General features: G+C 44.4%; 1 protein-coding gene and 1 pseudogene across 1 annotated transcript in view; both read left to right on the top strand.

Moving 5' to 3' along the window:
* LOC138786597 (zinc finger protein 208-like) overlaps nucleotides 1–17,552 on the top strand; it is a 646,972-nt pseudogene that overhangs the window by 544,661 nt on the left and 84,759 nt on the right.
* The window catches only part of LOC138786860 (zinc finger protein 585A-like), a 90,147-nt gene that overhangs the window by 58,067 nt on the left and 14,528 nt on the right, over nucleotides 1–17,552 (top strand). The window contains exons 2-4 of the mRNA XM_069963928.1: nucleotides 14,669–15,245; nucleotides 15,881–16,915; nucleotides 16,997–17,179. Coding sequence (XP_069820029.1) covers nucleotides 14,783–15,245; nucleotides 15,881–16,915; nucleotides 16,997–17,179 — 1,681 coding nt within the window. The 5' untranslated portion in view covers nucleotides 14,669–14,782. The remainder of the gene's footprint in view (nucleotides 1–14,668; nucleotides 15,246–15,880; nucleotides 16,916–16,996; nucleotides 17,180–17,552) is intronic.

The raw sequence follows: 17,552 nt of genomic DNA, 5'->3' as shown, positions 1-17,552 counted from the left end.
GCTTCGATCGGCCGCACCCGGTAATAGCTGCGGTCCCGGGCTGCAGAAAGCAGCTGAGATCAGGGTTGCGGCGTGGACCCTCTCTGAACTTCCCCACCTGCCACAGGACATGCCGGTATGCACAGTGGAGGGAAGGGGTTAAAAGGCGACACCAGTAATAATGTGTACTGTAATGACTGACTTTACGTTTCCCATAAAATTTGCTGCAAAATCGGAAATAATTTAGTGTGGTGAAATTGAGAAAAAAAAAAATCTTTTCGAATTTAGGGGGTTTAGTGTTTACATCGTTCGTCCTATGGTAAAATTGACATATTATCTATGTTCCCCAAGTTCGTTCGACTACAGCGATAGACAATTTCTATATGTTTTACTTTACCTGACAGTTTTAAAAAAAAATTAATTAATTATTTTAAAAAACGAAATGTGTATAAAATTGCCCGATTCCCATTTTTATAACGCCTGTACTTTTTGGTCTATCTGGTGTCATTTTTTGTGCCATGATCTGTACTTTCTATTGGTACCTTGCTTGCAGATACGCCTTTTTGATCACTTTTTATTGCAATTTTTTTGGGGATTTTATGTGAACACAAATCAGCAATTTTGCACATTGGTGGAGTTTTGCGGTTACACTGTTTACCATGCGAGATCAGGAATGTGATACTTTTATAGTTTGGGTGATTACGCAGACGGCGATACCAAATAAGTTTCTTTGTTTCTTTCATTCTTTAATTTTTATTTATAAATGAGAAAAGGGGGGTGATTCAAACTTTTACTGTGGGAAGGGGCTTTTTACAATAAAAATAGACTTTTTATAAAAAAATGTCATTACATTGTCTTATAGCCCCACTAGGGGGCAACATTGTACAGTTTTGTGGGAGATTTTTTTTCATAGGATTCAGGTACAGTTTTTTTCATAGGATTCTAGGTAGTATGTATATCCATTGTTCTGCAGATCGATTTTAAGGGCTGCTGGAGCCCAAAGCAATTGATTGCCAATCCGGGATCAAGATCAGTGTCATTGTGATGCTAAGTCACGGCCTGAGAGGTAACGGTTTCACTTGAGACACACCTAACATACACAAACACACATTACTGACACAGACACTGACTGTTTGACACTGACTGAAAGTGTCTTCTCCCTCTTTCTCTCTGTTGTGCTGATCTCATCTCCACGCTGTGAGGTTGAGGACCTTCGGGTCATGTGATCAGGTCCTTCACCCTTTTCTCTCTCTTAGCATTAGAACACCAGGCCCCTCTTCCTTTCTGGGCCCCTAGAGATGCCGAGGCCCTGGCAAGTCCTGTGCTGACCATGGCCCTGGGCTGATAAACCACCACATGTGGTTATATATAGAGACACTTGTGTTTTAATTTATATTTTAATCCTGTCTAGTCGTATATATTGTCATTAAGAAGATACTTGGAGGACTGTACAATCTGTTTAGTTATAGCATAGAGAACCTTTTTCCCATTGGGAGAACAAGTGATCAGCGGGGATGATTCTACGAGAATCTATTATTATTATCAGCTCTATTATTCTCATCCTGGAAAACTCCATTACTCTCAGATGTAATAACAGCTATCAGCTCTTTATAAGGAACCTATCAGAGTCCAGAACTTTCCATGTCTGCAATATGTATAAGCTTCTATTACTGGGAAATAAGAGAAATGGTGTTTTCTCCTTTGCAGATGATTCTACCAGGAGCTCAGGGGGACATCAGATCTCCTCAGAGGATCATATCACACAAGATACATATGAGGAGCCGTCCACTATCCCAGATACACCCTCAGCCCCTCACAGCAAAGATCTCTCATCTCATCCTGTTATACAAGTCCCATCTTCTGCTTCATCACAGCAAGCTGACATTTACAGAGAAGACGATGGACATCAAAGAGAAAATACAGGAAAACCTCAAATTTCATGTTTACAACGTGAAAAAAGCTTTAATCACAAAAAATATCTTGATCAGATAATTCATAAAAGGGAGAAACCATTTTCGTGTTCAGAATGTGGGAAATGTTTTGCTCAGAAATCAAAGCTTTGCGAACATAAAAAAAAAAAATCACACAGGAGAGAAGCCATTTTTGTGTTCAGAATGTGGGAAAGACTGCTCAGAAATCAGCTCTTTTTTAACTTAAAAAAATTCACATAGGGGTGAAGCTATTTTCATGCTCAGAATGAGGAAAATATTTTTCTCTGAAATAAATTCTTGGCCATCAAAAAACTCACACAAAGAAGAACTCATTTTCAGGTTTAGGAAATATTTTAGTCAATAAATTATTTTTTGAGCTTTAGAGAATGCATACAGAAGAAAAGAAGTTTTTATGTTCATAATGTGGGAGATGTTTTACCTAGAATTCAAATCTTGTTAAACATGAAAGAACTCACAAAAGGGAAAAAACATTCTCATGTTCAGAATGAGGTAAATGATTTTAAAGCAAAATCTGCACTAGTGAAACATGGACGGAGGGGGAAGGAGACCATAACCTTGAACTCTATGGTGATGTCATCTGAATACATATATGGTGTAACAGTAAATACTTGGTAGAGAAACACAGTTTAATGCGCATCAGTTACCTAACGTATGATGTCACAGTAGATCAGATCAGTGTTTCTATTAGATTTCTTGCATTATCTGTATGCCTGCACAACTCTGCTGTGCCGTAGGGCCACACTGCTCATGGGACTGCTCATTACTCGCTTTGACCAATAAATGAAGCTTTAGCATCCTCTAAAGCAGATAGCCAGAGGTCCACACCACTAGCAACCGCCTCTATACTGAGTGGCCATCCTTGGTGTAATAGCTCCTGTTAAAGGGGTACTCCACTAATAAACATTTTACCCATATTTCTATTCCTATACATTACTCACATAGGGATGTTTCATCTGTTCTGCTGTTTTCAGCGACTTTTCTGCTCTCAGCTGCTGGCCAGGAACTGTTTTCCTGTTACTGGTGACCCATCTTATCGCTAGTTGCCGCCATTTTGTGTCCCCTCTTTAGCTGCCGCCATTTTGTTTCAGCCTGTCAGTGTGCAGCTATTTTGTGTCAGCCTGTCAGTGTGCAGCCATTTTGTGTCAGTCTGCAGCCATTTTGTGTTAGCCTGTCAGTCTGCAGCCATTTTGTGTCAGCCTGTCAGTGTGCAGCCGTTTTGTGTTAGCCTGTCAGTCTGCAGCCATTTTGTGTCAGCCTGTCAGTGTGCAGTCATTTTTTGTCAGCCTGTCAGTGTGCAGTCATTTTGTGTCAGCCTGTCAGTCTGCAGCCATTTTGTGTCAGCTTGTCAGTGTGCAGCCATTTTGTGTCAGACTGTCAGTGTACAGTCATTTTTTGTCAGCCTGTCAGTCTGCAGCCATTTTGTGTCAGCCTGTCAGTGTGCAGTCATTTTTTGTCAGCCTGTCAGTGTGCAGTCATTTTGTGTCAGCCTGTCAGTCTGCAGCCATTTTGTGTCAGCCTGTCAGTCTGCAGCCATTTTGTGTCAGCCTGTCAGTGTGCAGCCATTTTGTGTCAGCCTGTCAGTGTGCAGCCATTTTGTGTCAGCCTGTCAGTGTGCAGTCACTGCACTGAGCTGTATTCTCTGTCCTGGCTTGTAAACCATCCCCCTTCCTCATGGCTAATTTGCATCAGTTGTCCTGTCACTTCTGATTGGCTTATTAGTCACATGGTGCTTGCTGGCCAATAACCAGGCAGGCTGGGATACTGATCACATCATCATGCTGAACTTAGGGAATCTCTCCTATATGAAGGTCAGTAATGGCTGTGCAGCTTCTTAGCTACAATATACTGCTGTTTCCTCACACAAGCAGCTCCTCTACCTTCCTATGGGCCAGTGGAATTACCTCACATATATCTGTCTATTACTAACTGTTATTTGCACAACTCTGCTACCTGGGAAAGCTGGGTGCTTGTATGTGTGACTGAGGGCCAAAGTGTATAAGTTATTCCTGCACAGGATCATGGAGACAGAGAAGGGGGGGAGGTGTGAGGGAAAGAGACAGAGTGTGAGGTGTTGGTGTACATCACTCTGCTCTCTTAGGTGCAGACACATCTTCAACTCATCCTAATTCCTGTGAGTGGCTGTAGTTCCGACTACTTTCTAAGTTTGGTTTATCAGCACCTGGGAAAGTTGGGTGGTTGTTATCAAGAAGTGCATTATAATCTCCATATTTGCATCCCTCTCTCTGTCTATTCTCTCCCTATCCCTTTTCACCTCACTCTCTGTCTCTTACTTCACCCCCCCCCCTTCTCTGTCTCTCCATTTCCTGCTATCTCTGTATATCTCGCTCTCTTTCTGTCTCTGTCTCCATGTTGTTATAAGATCACAATTATCCAGCTGTGATGAAAGCCTGTGCAGGAATAACATATACACTCATGCCCTTCTGCTTTCCCAGGTGCTGATAAGTCACTATGTGATGGTTACATTCCCACTGCAGGCTGAGGCAGGAGCGGCTGTGGGGTGTCTGTTGTGTGATATGATATCCTGGGCTGATCATATTGGCCTCATTGAGGTGAGGAGTGGGCTGGCTTAGCAGCAGTGGGTGTTACTGAGGGGGCCGGCTTAGCAGCAGTGGGTGTTACTGAGGGGGCCGGCTTAGCAGCAGTGGGTGTTACTGAGGGGGCTGGCTTAGCAGCAGTGGGCGTTACTGAGGGGGCCGGCTTAGCAGCAGTGGGTGTTACTGAGGGGGGCTGGCTTAGCAGCAGTGGGTGTTACTGAGGGGACTGGCTTAGCACCAGTGGGTGTTACTGAGGGGGCTGGCTTAGCAGAAGTGGGCGTTACTGAGGGGGCTGGCTTAGCAGAAGTGGGCGTTACTGAGGGGGCTGGCTTAGCAGCAGTGGGTGTTACTGAGGGGGCTGGCTTAGCAGAAGTGGATGTTAGAGTGATAATCGAGCTAATTCAGCCAATTATCGCTTCGGGTAATAGGGCCCTTATTCCGCTCCTTGGAATATAATGCGGTATATAGCTACCTTTGTTATATCATAATATTCCCAACAGTAACCACCTTGTCCAGAAAAGTCCTTAGCACAAGTACCAGGGATTGACCCGACATCTATCGCTAACAATAGGGAAAATGTCCTGTTTGTGACCCTTGGTGGGAATTTGTTTCTGAATCATACTGGTCTCGGGCATGGGCTGCACAGTGACAGCCATTAAAGGGGAACTCCACATAATGAAAACTTGTTTTCTATTAAAAGTACATTAAAAGTTATATAGATGTGTGTATATAATGTATTATCATATCTGTGCGGTTCTGCCACACTGGTAGCTAATAGAAATCCACGCTTTTTGTTACTATTTTCCTGGATATGATGTGACCAAAAATCAGCCTTTTATGCCCTTACGCAAAATCAAGAATGCCATAATTTAATATTTTGGGCAATTACACACGCGGCAATACCAATTATTTTTTTTATTTGTAAAATGGGACAGGGTGATGATTTAACCTTTTAAGGACCCATGCTGTACCGGTACATCATGGAATCCTGTAACGTAAGGACCCATGACATACCGGTACACGGGTCCTTTAAGAGGATGCCACAGGCCGCGATCGTAGGAAGATGGCTGCTCTTTACTTACTGCCCCCCGTGACGACAATCACTGTGATTGGCCAGTAAATTCTGATCGGCCAATCACAGCACTATTCTGGTATATGGGGCGGGTATACCGGAATTGAGCGGTGATTGGTGCTGTCCGAGACAGCACCAATCACCGCAGTGCCTGGGCATCACGTGCCTGTGGCACCATGCCCCAGATCGCTCATGATCTCCTTCTCTGCTCGCCAAGAATCGGCGAGCAGAGAAGGATCGTGTATATCTGATGCCGCTGCCGCCTCCTCCCCACGACACAGTAACTCAATAATACCACTGTACTGTTACTGAATAAAATCCACTATACAAAGACTGACCAATATTCTTTCTAAGCAGTGACCATATAGGAGAGGAAGATCCAGCCTACTTAGGTTCTGCAGATGTTATATGTGATTATAGTGCAGCTACATCCAGTGACTTACAGGGGGTCTTCTCTGCATGAATTGCAAGTGACATATTTGCTAATCAAGGTTGTTTGTTTTTCTTTTTCTTCTCCATCTGGCCCGGCCATCAGAAAGACTTCTCCAGTCATCTCCATAGAATCTACCAAACATTTTAGGCTCCTCATTGCAGCATCATGCCAATTTCTAATCAAAATCATCATGTGTATTGCTTCACACAGTAACATTGCTCCTCTGTGCCCCCATATATGCAGTTAGGCCCAGTTTCAGCCTTGAAATAGTAGCCAGGCCCCTCTATTTCCCCTATACTATGAAGGCCCCCTTTATAGCACTAGGTCCCCTCTTTGCCCAGCCTTAATGGCATATGCCCCCCAGCCAAGCGCACCCCTCTATTAAACATATAGAGCTCTATTGTGTACACTTACAGCTCAGCTACATGTACATTACACATATTAAGCTCAGCTACATGTACATTACACATATAGAGCTCTAATGTAAATAATAGTAAAATAGATGAACAACGGCAACTCACCAATATAGAGCGGAATACGATGCTTTATTACAGGAAAAGAGCAGTGTACAAGCAGAAGGTGCGTTCCACAGATTAGAGCGACGGCGTTTCGCGCTTGCGCGCTTCAACTGGCTCACATAATCTACGTCATACAGCTGGCGCAGCTTTATGCGTATGCTATAGCTGTTCTCATGGTTACCATATTAACTCCATATGTACCAACCAAAATGTGGATACGCCATACAAAGTAGTATAATACATATAATATAAACAGCTAAAACCATTACAAAAGAAATACAAAGATGAACAACAGACAACTATATAAAGATACTCATGTCATTTTTATCATTGAGTCCTAGAGCTCCTAAGGCCCCTGTTTTCATAATCCACCAGGACTCCCGCTTCAGCAGCCGCTGATGGCGGTCTCCTCCATCACTAGAAGGTTTCACAATTTCAAGACCTAGAAATTTAAGGACACCTTTATCACCATTATGTTCCTCAATTACGTGATTTATCAAGCGTGTGCAGCCTACTCCTGTCCGAATAGAATTACAGTGTTCTCTGAACCTAATAAACAATTTTCTAATGGTTTTACCTATATAGAAGCGACCGCAGGGGCACAGGATGGCATAGACCATAAAACTAGATCTACATGTGATCAGTTGTCTAACTTCCCATCCTGTGCCTCCTACGGTCACATCCCTTCCCTCCTGCATATAGTTACAAAAGGAACAAAACCCACATCTATAGTTACCTTTAAGGGCACTGTTTTCCAACCAATTTCTGTGTCTTTTATTACTATTGGTGTTCAGAGTGGCAAGTGAATCCCTAATTGTACGTGTACGTCTATATGAAAAGATAGGCTGTCTCATAGCGATTTCTTTGACATCTTCATCACTTTCTATTAGGTGCCAATGTTTTCTGATCGCGTTCTGGATTACCTGGTTCATTTCTGTATATGTAAAAGAAAACACAAATCTCCTATCTCCCCTTCTTCTCTTTTTATATTTCACCACCTGTTCTCTTGATTGCCTTGCTGGGAGGGTAGCCTCTCTCCTGTAACCTGATGGTTAATTCTTGGGCCTGTGTCGAAAAACCTTCCTCAGTGCTATTCAAACGACAAAGTCGCAAGAATTGACTGTAAGGAATTGACCTTTTGACGTGCGGGGGGGGGGGGGGGGAGCTGTCAAAATGCAACAACCCATTAGTAGCGGTGGGTTTACGAAAACCCAACGTGGTAAGTTGCCCATCTTCCACCCTAACCTGCACGTCCAAGAAGTCCAGTGTGTCACCTCCATAAACGGACGTAAATGCCATATTCATTTTAGCATCTTTATTCAAATACTCCATAAAGGATGTAAATTGTTCCTTCGACCCTGACCAAATGATAAACACATCATCCATAAAACGTTTATATGTGACGATGTATTTAATGAATTCATTGGTCAGTGAGAAGATAAATCTCTTCTCAAACACGGCCAAAAATATATTAGCCAAAGAACATGCAACTGGGGTCCCCATAGCGACTCCTGATATTTGTTTAAACCACTTTTCTTGAAACCTAAATGCATTATGGGAAAGGATAAACTCCAAAGCCTCACCAACAAAATCAACATAAAGGGCAGGCTTACCAATGTCCTCGAGGACTTTACGGACGGCCTGTACCCCCGCATCCTGAGGGATGCGGGTGTACAGGCCCTCCACGTCCACGGAGACTAAACTGTAACCCTCCTGCCATGTAATGTCTTGCAAGGTTTGTAAAAAATCACCTGTATCTTTCAGGTAAGCGGGAATATCTTGTAGTATGGGGCGCAACAACCAGTCAATATATTTTGATAATCCCTCAGCCACCGAGCCGATCGCCACCACAATGGGGCGACCAGGGGGTCGGCTCGGTGACTTGTGGATTTTAGGCAAAAAATACCAAGATGGCTTACGGGGATGTGTATAAAACAGTTTCTCCGCACAGCGTTTTGAGATGACACCTGACTCCACCGATCTCCTAAGTAGGGATTGTAACTGGTTAGAGTATTTTTGAGTAGGATCCTCTTTTAGAGGCAGATACACTAATCTATCACCCAGGAGGCGCATTGCCTCTTCTTGATAGTAGGAGCGACTAAGGACGTCTGTGTTTCCACCCTTGTCTGCTTTCCTCACCACCAAATCAGGGTGAGAGGAAAGCCAAGACAAGGCCCGCTTCTCACTGGCCGAGAGGTTATCGGTACAAGGTGGATAAAGTTGGGCCTTGACATCATTCAAGACTAAGGTGGAGAAAAGGTCTAAGGGGCCCTCTGGTAAAATCGGGGGACAAAATTGTGATTTATTACCTCCCTCAAATTCACCCACCTCAATGGGAGAGTCCGGATCACTCACCTCTTCATTAGTTAATTCCATAAGCATTTGGGCATCCCTGGATACCTCTTCAGGTATATTCATCGTGACACTGAAACCAAGGGGTCCAATTGCAGCCGGAATTTCTCCTATTTGTCTAGGCATTGGGTTTGGGTTTTTTTTAGAAAAAAACTTACAGATTAATTTTCCTTATCCCCTTAAATAAGTCTATTTCAAACTGGGTGGCTTTAAAGTTTTCAGCAATACAGAAATTTAAACCTTTGGCTAAAACCGACAAACAATCTGCACCTAAATCAATGTTAGTCAGATTAATCACATTAGGTTGACAGTTCGTACCCGTATTAATTAGTGAGTCCATGTGACTTGTTTCTTTTTCTGGCCCTGGTGCCAACGTGGGGGTCTTTTTCCTGCGGCCCCTTCTGATGAGTTTCCTAAAGGGACAGATGGCCCCACTTTAGGACGGGCCCCTTGTTGCTGATACCCCCCTGTGTTTTCCTCTGGAACACTAGAGTCAGAGTCAGTAGTCCAATAGTCACCACTGCGTTTTATTGGTTTGTTATTTTTACGTTTTTGCTTTTTGATATTCCAATCAAAGACTCTTCCCAAGTCAAAATCAATCTTATCTCGCAAAAATTTATCCATTTTCTTTTCTTTAACCTCCTTTTGTGTAGCAAAACCAGGTAATCCAGAACGCGATCAGAGAACATTGGCACCTAATAGAAAGTGATGATGTCAAAGAAATCGCTATGAAACAGCCTATCTTTTCATATAGACGTACACGTACAATTAGGGATTCACTTGCCACTCTGAACACCAATAGTAATAAAAGACACAGAAATTGGTTGGAAAACAGTGCCCTTAAAGGTAACTATAGATGTGGGTTTTGTTCCTTTTGTAACTATATGCAGGAGGGAAGGGATGTGACCGTAGGAGGCACAGGATGGGAAGTTAGACAACTGATCACATGTAGATCTAGTTTTGTGGTCTATGCCATCCTGTGCCCCTGCGGTCGCTTCTATATAGGTAAAACCATAAGAAAATTGTTTATTAGGTTCAAAGAACACTGTAATTCTATTCGGACAGGAGTAGGCTGCACACGCTTGATAAATCACGTAATTGAGGAACATAATGGTGATAAAGGTGTCCTTAAATTTCTAGGTCTTGAAATTGTGAAACCTTCTAGTGATGGAGGAGACCGCCATCAGCGGCTGCTGAAGCGGGAGTCCTGGTGGATTATGAAAACAGGGGCCTTAGGAGCTCTAGGACTCAATGATAAAAATGACATGAGTATCTTTATATAGTTGTCTGTTGTTCATCTTTGTATTTCTTTTGTAATGGTTTTAACTGTTTATATTATATGTATTATACTACTTTGTATGGCGTATCCACATTTTGGTTGGTACATATGGAGTTAATATGGTAACCATGACAACAGCTATAGCGTACGCATAAAGCTGCGCCAGCTGTATGACGTAGATTATGTGAGCCAGTTGAAGCGCGCAAGCGCGAAACGCCGTCGCTCTAATCTGTGGAACGCACCTTCTGCTTGTACACTGCTCTTTTCCTGTAATAAAGCATCGTATTCTGCTCTATATTGGTGAGTTGCCGTTGTTCATCTATTTTACTATTATTTACATTGGACTTGCACGTTCAGCAGCGAGCACCACCAGAGCGGTCAAGTGGTTTAATAAGAGAAGCTGTGGTGTCAGGAGCACTGGTGACCGAAGTGCCTGCACTTCCTCCTTTTGTTATGGACATATACAGCTCTACTATATACACATACAGCTCAGCTACATGTACATTACACACATACAGCTCAGCTACATGTACATTACACATATACAGCTCAGCTACATGTACATCACACATATACAGCTCAGCTACATGTACATCACACATATACAGCTCAGCTACATGTACATTACACACATACAGCTCAGCTACATGTACATTACACACATACAGCTCAGCTACATGTACATTACACATATACAGCTCAGCTACATGTACATTACTCATATACAGCTCAGCTACATGTACATTACACATATACAGCGCAGCTACATGTACATTACACACATACAGCTCAGCTACATGTACATTACACATATACAGCTCAGCTACATGTACATTACACACATATACAGCTCAGCTACATGTACATTACACACATACAGCTCAGCTACATGTACATTACTCATATACAGCGCAGCTACATGTACATTACACACATACAGCTCAGCTACATGTACATTACACATATACAGCTCAGCTACATGTACATTACACACATATACAGCTCAGCTACATGTACATTACACACATACAGCTCAGCTACATGTACATTACATACATACAGCTCAGCTACATGTACATTACACACATATACAGCTCAGCTACATGTATATTACACACATACAGCTCAGCTACATGTACATTACACACATACAGCTCAGCTACATGTACATTACACATATACAGCTCAGCTACATGTACATTACACACATACAGCTCAGCTACATGTACATTACACACATACAGCTCAGCTACATGTACATTACACACACATACAGCTCAGCTACATGTACATTACATATATACAGCTCAGCTACATGTACATTACACATATATACAGCTCAGCTACATGTACATTACACACATACAGCCCAGCTACATGTACATTACACACATACAGCCCAGCTACATGTACATTACACACAGGGCTCTGCTGCAGGCATATATAACACACACAGCTCTGCTCCACACATTACACACACACAGCTCTGCTACATACACATCACTTCAGCTCATCCTCTCCTGTGATGTCAGCAGAAGGGGCGGGGCTGTGCTGAGGTTACAGGAAGCTACCGAACTATATACTCCTGTATACTGAGAAACAGAGGGAAAGAAACTCCAATATCCACAGTAAGACGGGGGGAGAGGACTGGTGTGTGTGTGGGGTCTGTATACAGGGGGAGAGGACTGGTGTGTGGGGTCTGTATACAGGGGAGAGGACTGGTGTGTGTGGGGTCTGTATACAGGGGGAGATGACTGGTGTGTGTGGTCTGTATACAGGAGGAGAGGACTGGTGTGTGGGGTCTGTATACAGGGGGAGAGGACTGGTGTGTGGGGTCTGTAAACAGGGGGAGAGGACTGGTGTGTGTGGGGTCTGTATACAGGGGAGAGGACTGGTGTGTGGGGTCTGTATACAGGGGAGAGGACTGGTGTGTGGGGTCTGTATACAGGGGAGAGGACTGGTGTGTGGGGTCTGTATACAGGGGGAGAGGACTGGTGTGTGGGGTCTGTATACAGGGGGAGAGGACTGGTGTGTGGAGTCTGTATACAGGGGAGAGGACTGGTGTGTGGGGTCTGTATACAGGGGAGAGGACTGGTGTGTGGGGGGGTCTGTATACGGGGGGAGAGGACTGGTGTGGGGGGGGGTCTGTATACAGGGGGAGAGGACTGGTGTGTGTGGGGTCTGTATACAGGGGAGAGGACTGGTGTGTGGGGTCTGTATACAGGGGGAGAGGACTGGTGTGTGGGGTCTGTATACAGGGGGAGAGGACTGGTGTGTGTGTGTGTGTCTGTATACAGGGGAGAGGACTGGTGTGTGGGGGCTATATACAGGGGGAGAGGACTGGTTTGGGGGTCTGTATACAGGGGGAGAGGACTGGTGTGTGGGGTCTGTATACAGGGGGAGAGGACTGGTGTGTGTGGGGTCTGTATACAGGGGAGAGGACGTGTGTGGGGGGTCTGTATACAGGGGAGAGGACTGGTGTGTGGGGTCTGTATACAGGGGGAGAGGACTGGTGTGTGTGGTCTGTATACAGGAGGAGAGGACTGGTGTGTGGGGTCTGTATACAGGGGGAGAGGACTGGTGTGTGGGGTCTGTAAACAGGGGGAGAGGACTGGTGTGTGTGGGGTCTGTATACAGGGGAGAGGACTGGTGTGTGGGGTCTGTATACAGGGGAGAGGACTGGTGTGTGGGGTCTGTATACAGGGGAGAGGACTGGTGTGTGGGGTCTGTATACAGGGGAGAGGACTGGTGTGTGGGGTCTGTATACAGGGGGAGAGGACTGGTGTGTGGGGTCTGTATACAGGGGGAGAGGACTGGTGTGTGGAGTCTGTATACAGGGGAGAGGACTGGTGTGTGGGGTCTGTATACAGGGGAGAGGACTGGTGTGTGGGGGGGTCTGTATACGGGGGGAGAGGACTGGTGTGGGGGGGGTCTGTATACAGGGGGAGAGGACTGGTGTGTGTGGGGTCTGTATACAGGGGAGAGGACTGGTGTGTGGGGTCTGTATACAGGGGGAGAGGACTGGTGTGTGGGGTCTGTATACAGGGGGAGAGGACTGGTGTGTGTGTGTGTGTGTGTGTCTGTATACAGGGGAGAGGACTGGTGTGTGGGGGCTATATACAGGGGGAGAGGACTGGTTTGGGGGTCTGTATACAGGGGGAGAGGACTGGTGTGTGGGGTCTGTATACAGGGGGAGAGGACTGGTGTGTGTGGGGTCTGTATACAGGGGAGAGGACGTGTGTGGGGGGTCTGTATACAGGGGAGAGGACTGGTGTGTGGGGTCTGTATACAGGGGGAGAGGACTGGTGTGTGTGGTCTGTATACAGGAGGAGAGGACTGGTGTGTGGGGTCTGTATACAGGGGGAGAGGACTGGTGTGTGGGGTCTGTAAACAGGGGGAGAGGACTGGTGTGTGTGGGGTCTGTATACAGGGGAGAGGACTGGTGTGTGGGGTCTGTATACAGGGGAGAGGACTGGTGTGTGGGGTCTGTATACAGGGGAGAGGACTGGTGTGTGGGGTCTGTATACAGGGGGAGAGGACTGGTGTGTGGGGTCTGTATACAGGGGGAGAGGACTGGTGTGTGGAGTCTGTATACAGGGGAGAGGACTGGTGTGTGGGGTCTGTATACAGGGGAGAGGACTGGTGTGTGGGGGGGTCTGTATACGGGGGGAGAGGACTGGTGTGGGGGGGGGTCTGTATACAGGGGGAGAGGACTGGTGTGTGTGGGGTCTGTATACAGGGGAGAGGACTGGTGTGTGGGGTCTGTATACAGGGGGAGAGGACTGGTGTGTGGGGTCTGTATACAGGGGGAGAGGACTGGTGTGTGTGTGTGTGTCTGTATACAGGGGAGAGGACTGGTGTGTGGGGGTCTGTATACAGGGGGAGAGGACTGGTGTGTGGGGGTCTGTATACAGGGGGAGAGGACTGGTTTGGGGGTCTGTATACAGGGGGAGAGGACTGGTGTGTGGGGTCTGTATACAGGGGGAGAGGACTGGTGTGTGTGGGGTCTGTATACAGGGGAGAGGACGTGTGTGGGGGGTCTGTATACAGGGGAGAGGACTGGTGTGTGGGGTCTGTATACAGGGGAGAGGACTGGTGTGTGGGGTCTGTATACAGGGGGAGAGGACTGGTGTGTGGGGTCTGTATACAGGGGGAGAGGACTGGTGTGTGTGGGGTCTGTATACAGGGGGAGAGGACTGGTGTGTGGGGTCTGTATACAGGAGGAGAGGACTGGTGTGGGGGGTCTGTATACAGGGGGAGAGGACTGGTGTGTGTGGGGTCTGTATACAGGGGGAGAGGACTGGTGTGTGGGGTCTTTATACAGACTGGATGGAAAGAATGAATTCAGTCTCAGTATGTGTTCCCTCCAGTCAGATCCAGTAAGAGAACAGCACCAGAGAGATGTCCCCGTCCTCTTCTTCCACAGGATCAGGTAGATGGAGATGTTCCCTATGATCTGTACATCCCACCTGACTTCTCCTACTGTCTGATGACTTCTACAATACTTATCTCACATCTTATGTATCAGGGGGAAGATTGGAACAATATTAATGCTCCGACAACGAATGTGAGCAGTGATGAGCAGTATAAGGAGGACATCACTACGGGAAAGGATCTGAAGTCTATTAATGCTACCGACATTATGGTTAAAGAAGAAGAGACAGATGACAGCAGTGGTGAGCAGTATAAGGAGGACATCACTACAGGGAAGGATCTGAAGTCTATTAATGCTACCGACTTTCTGGTAAAAGAAGAAGAGACAGATAACAGCAGTGATGAGCAGTATAAGGAGGACATCACTACAGGGAAGGATCTGAAGTCTATTAATGCTACCGACATTATGGTAAAAGAAGAAGAGACAGATGACAGCAGTGATGAGCAGTATAAGGAGGACATGACTACAAGAATGGATCTGATCCCTATTAATGATATAGAAAGAAGGGTGAAAGAAGAGACAGTTGTGAGCAGTGATGAGCAGTATAAGGAGGACATCACAACATGGAAGGATCTGAACTGTATTAACGCTGTACAAAAAATTAAAGAAGAGACAGAATACGGCAGTGATGAGCAGTATAAGGAGGAGATCACTACAGGTAACCGCCCAGGTGAGTAGTGACCACAAAATGCAGAGAACAGTCACATATTCTCCTCAGTCACCCGCTGTAACTATTTATAGTGACCATCTTGTCGTCTATGTACTTGTACTATGTATGATCATGTTATCCACTCTGCAGATACAGCAACCAGGATCGGCTTTGCATAAACTATATGAACCAATCGTTTATACATCCTACAAATGCAGTATTGGGGCAGTTTGTGCGGGAACTACATGCTGGTGGTGTGTATACACGCTCAGTTACACGTTACCTGCATGAACTATATGAACATACGGATACTTAGGGCTATATTACATGGAGTGATAATCTGCAGATTCACCCGAATATCGTTCCATGTAATAAAGACAACAAGAGCCGAAGAACCGCTGTCTTTCAAACATCGGTATGTAGGGGGTCAATAGTCCTGTTATTTATTTGAGAAGAGTTTCCATTACTTTTTCTACTAGGGACGTCATCTCCCCGGCCTCCAGCTTCTAGATTCTTCTCCCTGACACTTACTGTGGATGGGAACAGATCTGATCATTCTTATTATGTTACATAAAAAAGAGTAACTTTCCATGTCTGCAATATGTTTAAGCTTCTATTACTGGGAAATAAGAGAAATGGTGTTTTCTCCTTTGCAGATGATTCTACCAGGAGCTCAGGGGGACATCAGATCTCCTCAGAGGATCATATCACACAAGATACATATGAGGAGCTGACCACTATACCAGATACACCCTCAGCCCCTCACAGCAAAGATCTCTCATCTCATCCTGTTATACAAGTCCCGTCTTTTTTATGTTCAGAATGTGGGAAATGTTTTAGAAAGAAATACAGTCTTACTAAACATCAAAAAATTCACACAGGGGAGAAGCCATTTTCATGTTCAGAATGTGGGAAATGTTTTACACTGAAAACCAATCTTGCGCAACATCAAAAAATTCACACAGGAGAGAAGCCATTTTTATGTTCAAAATGTGGGAAATGTTTTACAAAGAAATCCAGTGTTACTAGACATCAAAAAATTCACACAAGGGAGAAGCCTTTTTCATGTTCAGAATGTGGGAAATATTTTGCAAAGAAATCCAGTCTTGCTAAACATCAAATAATTCATACAGGGGAGAAGCCATTTTCATGTTCAGAATGTGGGAAAAGTTTTTTACACAAATCAGATCTTACTAAACATCAAATAATTCACACAGGGGAGAAGCCATTTTCATGTTCAGAATGTGGGAAATGTTTTATTAGGAAATCAATTCTTACTGAACATAAAAAAATTCACACAGGGGAGAAGCCATTTTTATGTTCAGAATGTGGGAAACGTTTTAAACACAAATCAAGTCTTCTTTGCCATAAAACAATTCACGGGGCAGTGAAGCCGTTTTCATGTTCCGAATGTGAGAAACTTTTTTTTTTTAAAGGAAATCTTATTTTGCATCAAAAAATTCATACAGGGGAGAAGCCATTTTCATGTTCTGAATGTGGTAAATCTTTTTTACACAAATCAGCTCTTACTAAACATCAAAAAATTCACACAGGGGAGAAGCCATTTTCATGTACAGAATGTGGGAAATGTTTTAGTAGGAAATCAATTCTTACTGAACATAAAAAAACTCACACAGGGGAGAAGCCATTTTTATGTTCAGAATGTGGGAAACGTTTTAAACACAAATCAAGTCTTCTTTGCCATAAAACAATTCACGGGGCAGGGAAGCTATTTCCATGTTCAGAATGCGAGAAACGTTTTTTTTCAAAAGGAAATCTTATTTCGCATCAAAAAATTCATACAGGGGAGAAGCCACTTTCATGTTCAGATTGTGGGAAATGTTTTTCACAGAAATCAGATCTTACTAATCATCAAAGAATTCACACAGGGGAGAAGCCATTTTTATGTTTGGAATGTGGAAAATGTTTTACAGAGAAATCACCTCTCACTAGACATCAAAAAATTCACACAAGGGAGAAGCTATTTTCATGTTCAGAATCTGGGATGTGCTTTCCTTGGAAAACAAAACTTGTTGAACGTGAAAAAGTTCACACAGGGGAGAAGCCATATTCATGTTCAGAATGTGGAAAATGTTTTACTGTGAAATCGAATTTTGTTGAACATCATAAAACTCACACAGGGGAGAAGCCATTTTCATGTTCAGAATGTGGAAAATGTTTTACTGTGAAATCAAGTCTTGTTGAACATTTAAGAACTCACACAGGCGAAAAGCCATTGTTATGCTCAAAATGTGGGAAATGTTTTGCTCACAGATCAGGTCTTTATAATCATCAAAAAACTCACACAGGGGAGAAGTCATTTTAATG

The sequence above is a fragment of the Dendropsophus ebraccatus genome, chromosome 3 (assembly GCF_027789765.1).
Source record: "Dendropsophus ebraccatus isolate aDenEbr1 chromosome 3, aDenEbr1.pat, whole genome shotgun sequence".
Taxonomy (NCBI): domain Eukaryota; kingdom Metazoa; phylum Chordata; class Amphibia; order Anura; family Hylidae; genus Dendropsophus; species Dendropsophus ebraccatus.
Note: the sequence above shows the minus strand (reverse complement) of the source record. Positions and strands in the feature narration are given on the sequence as shown.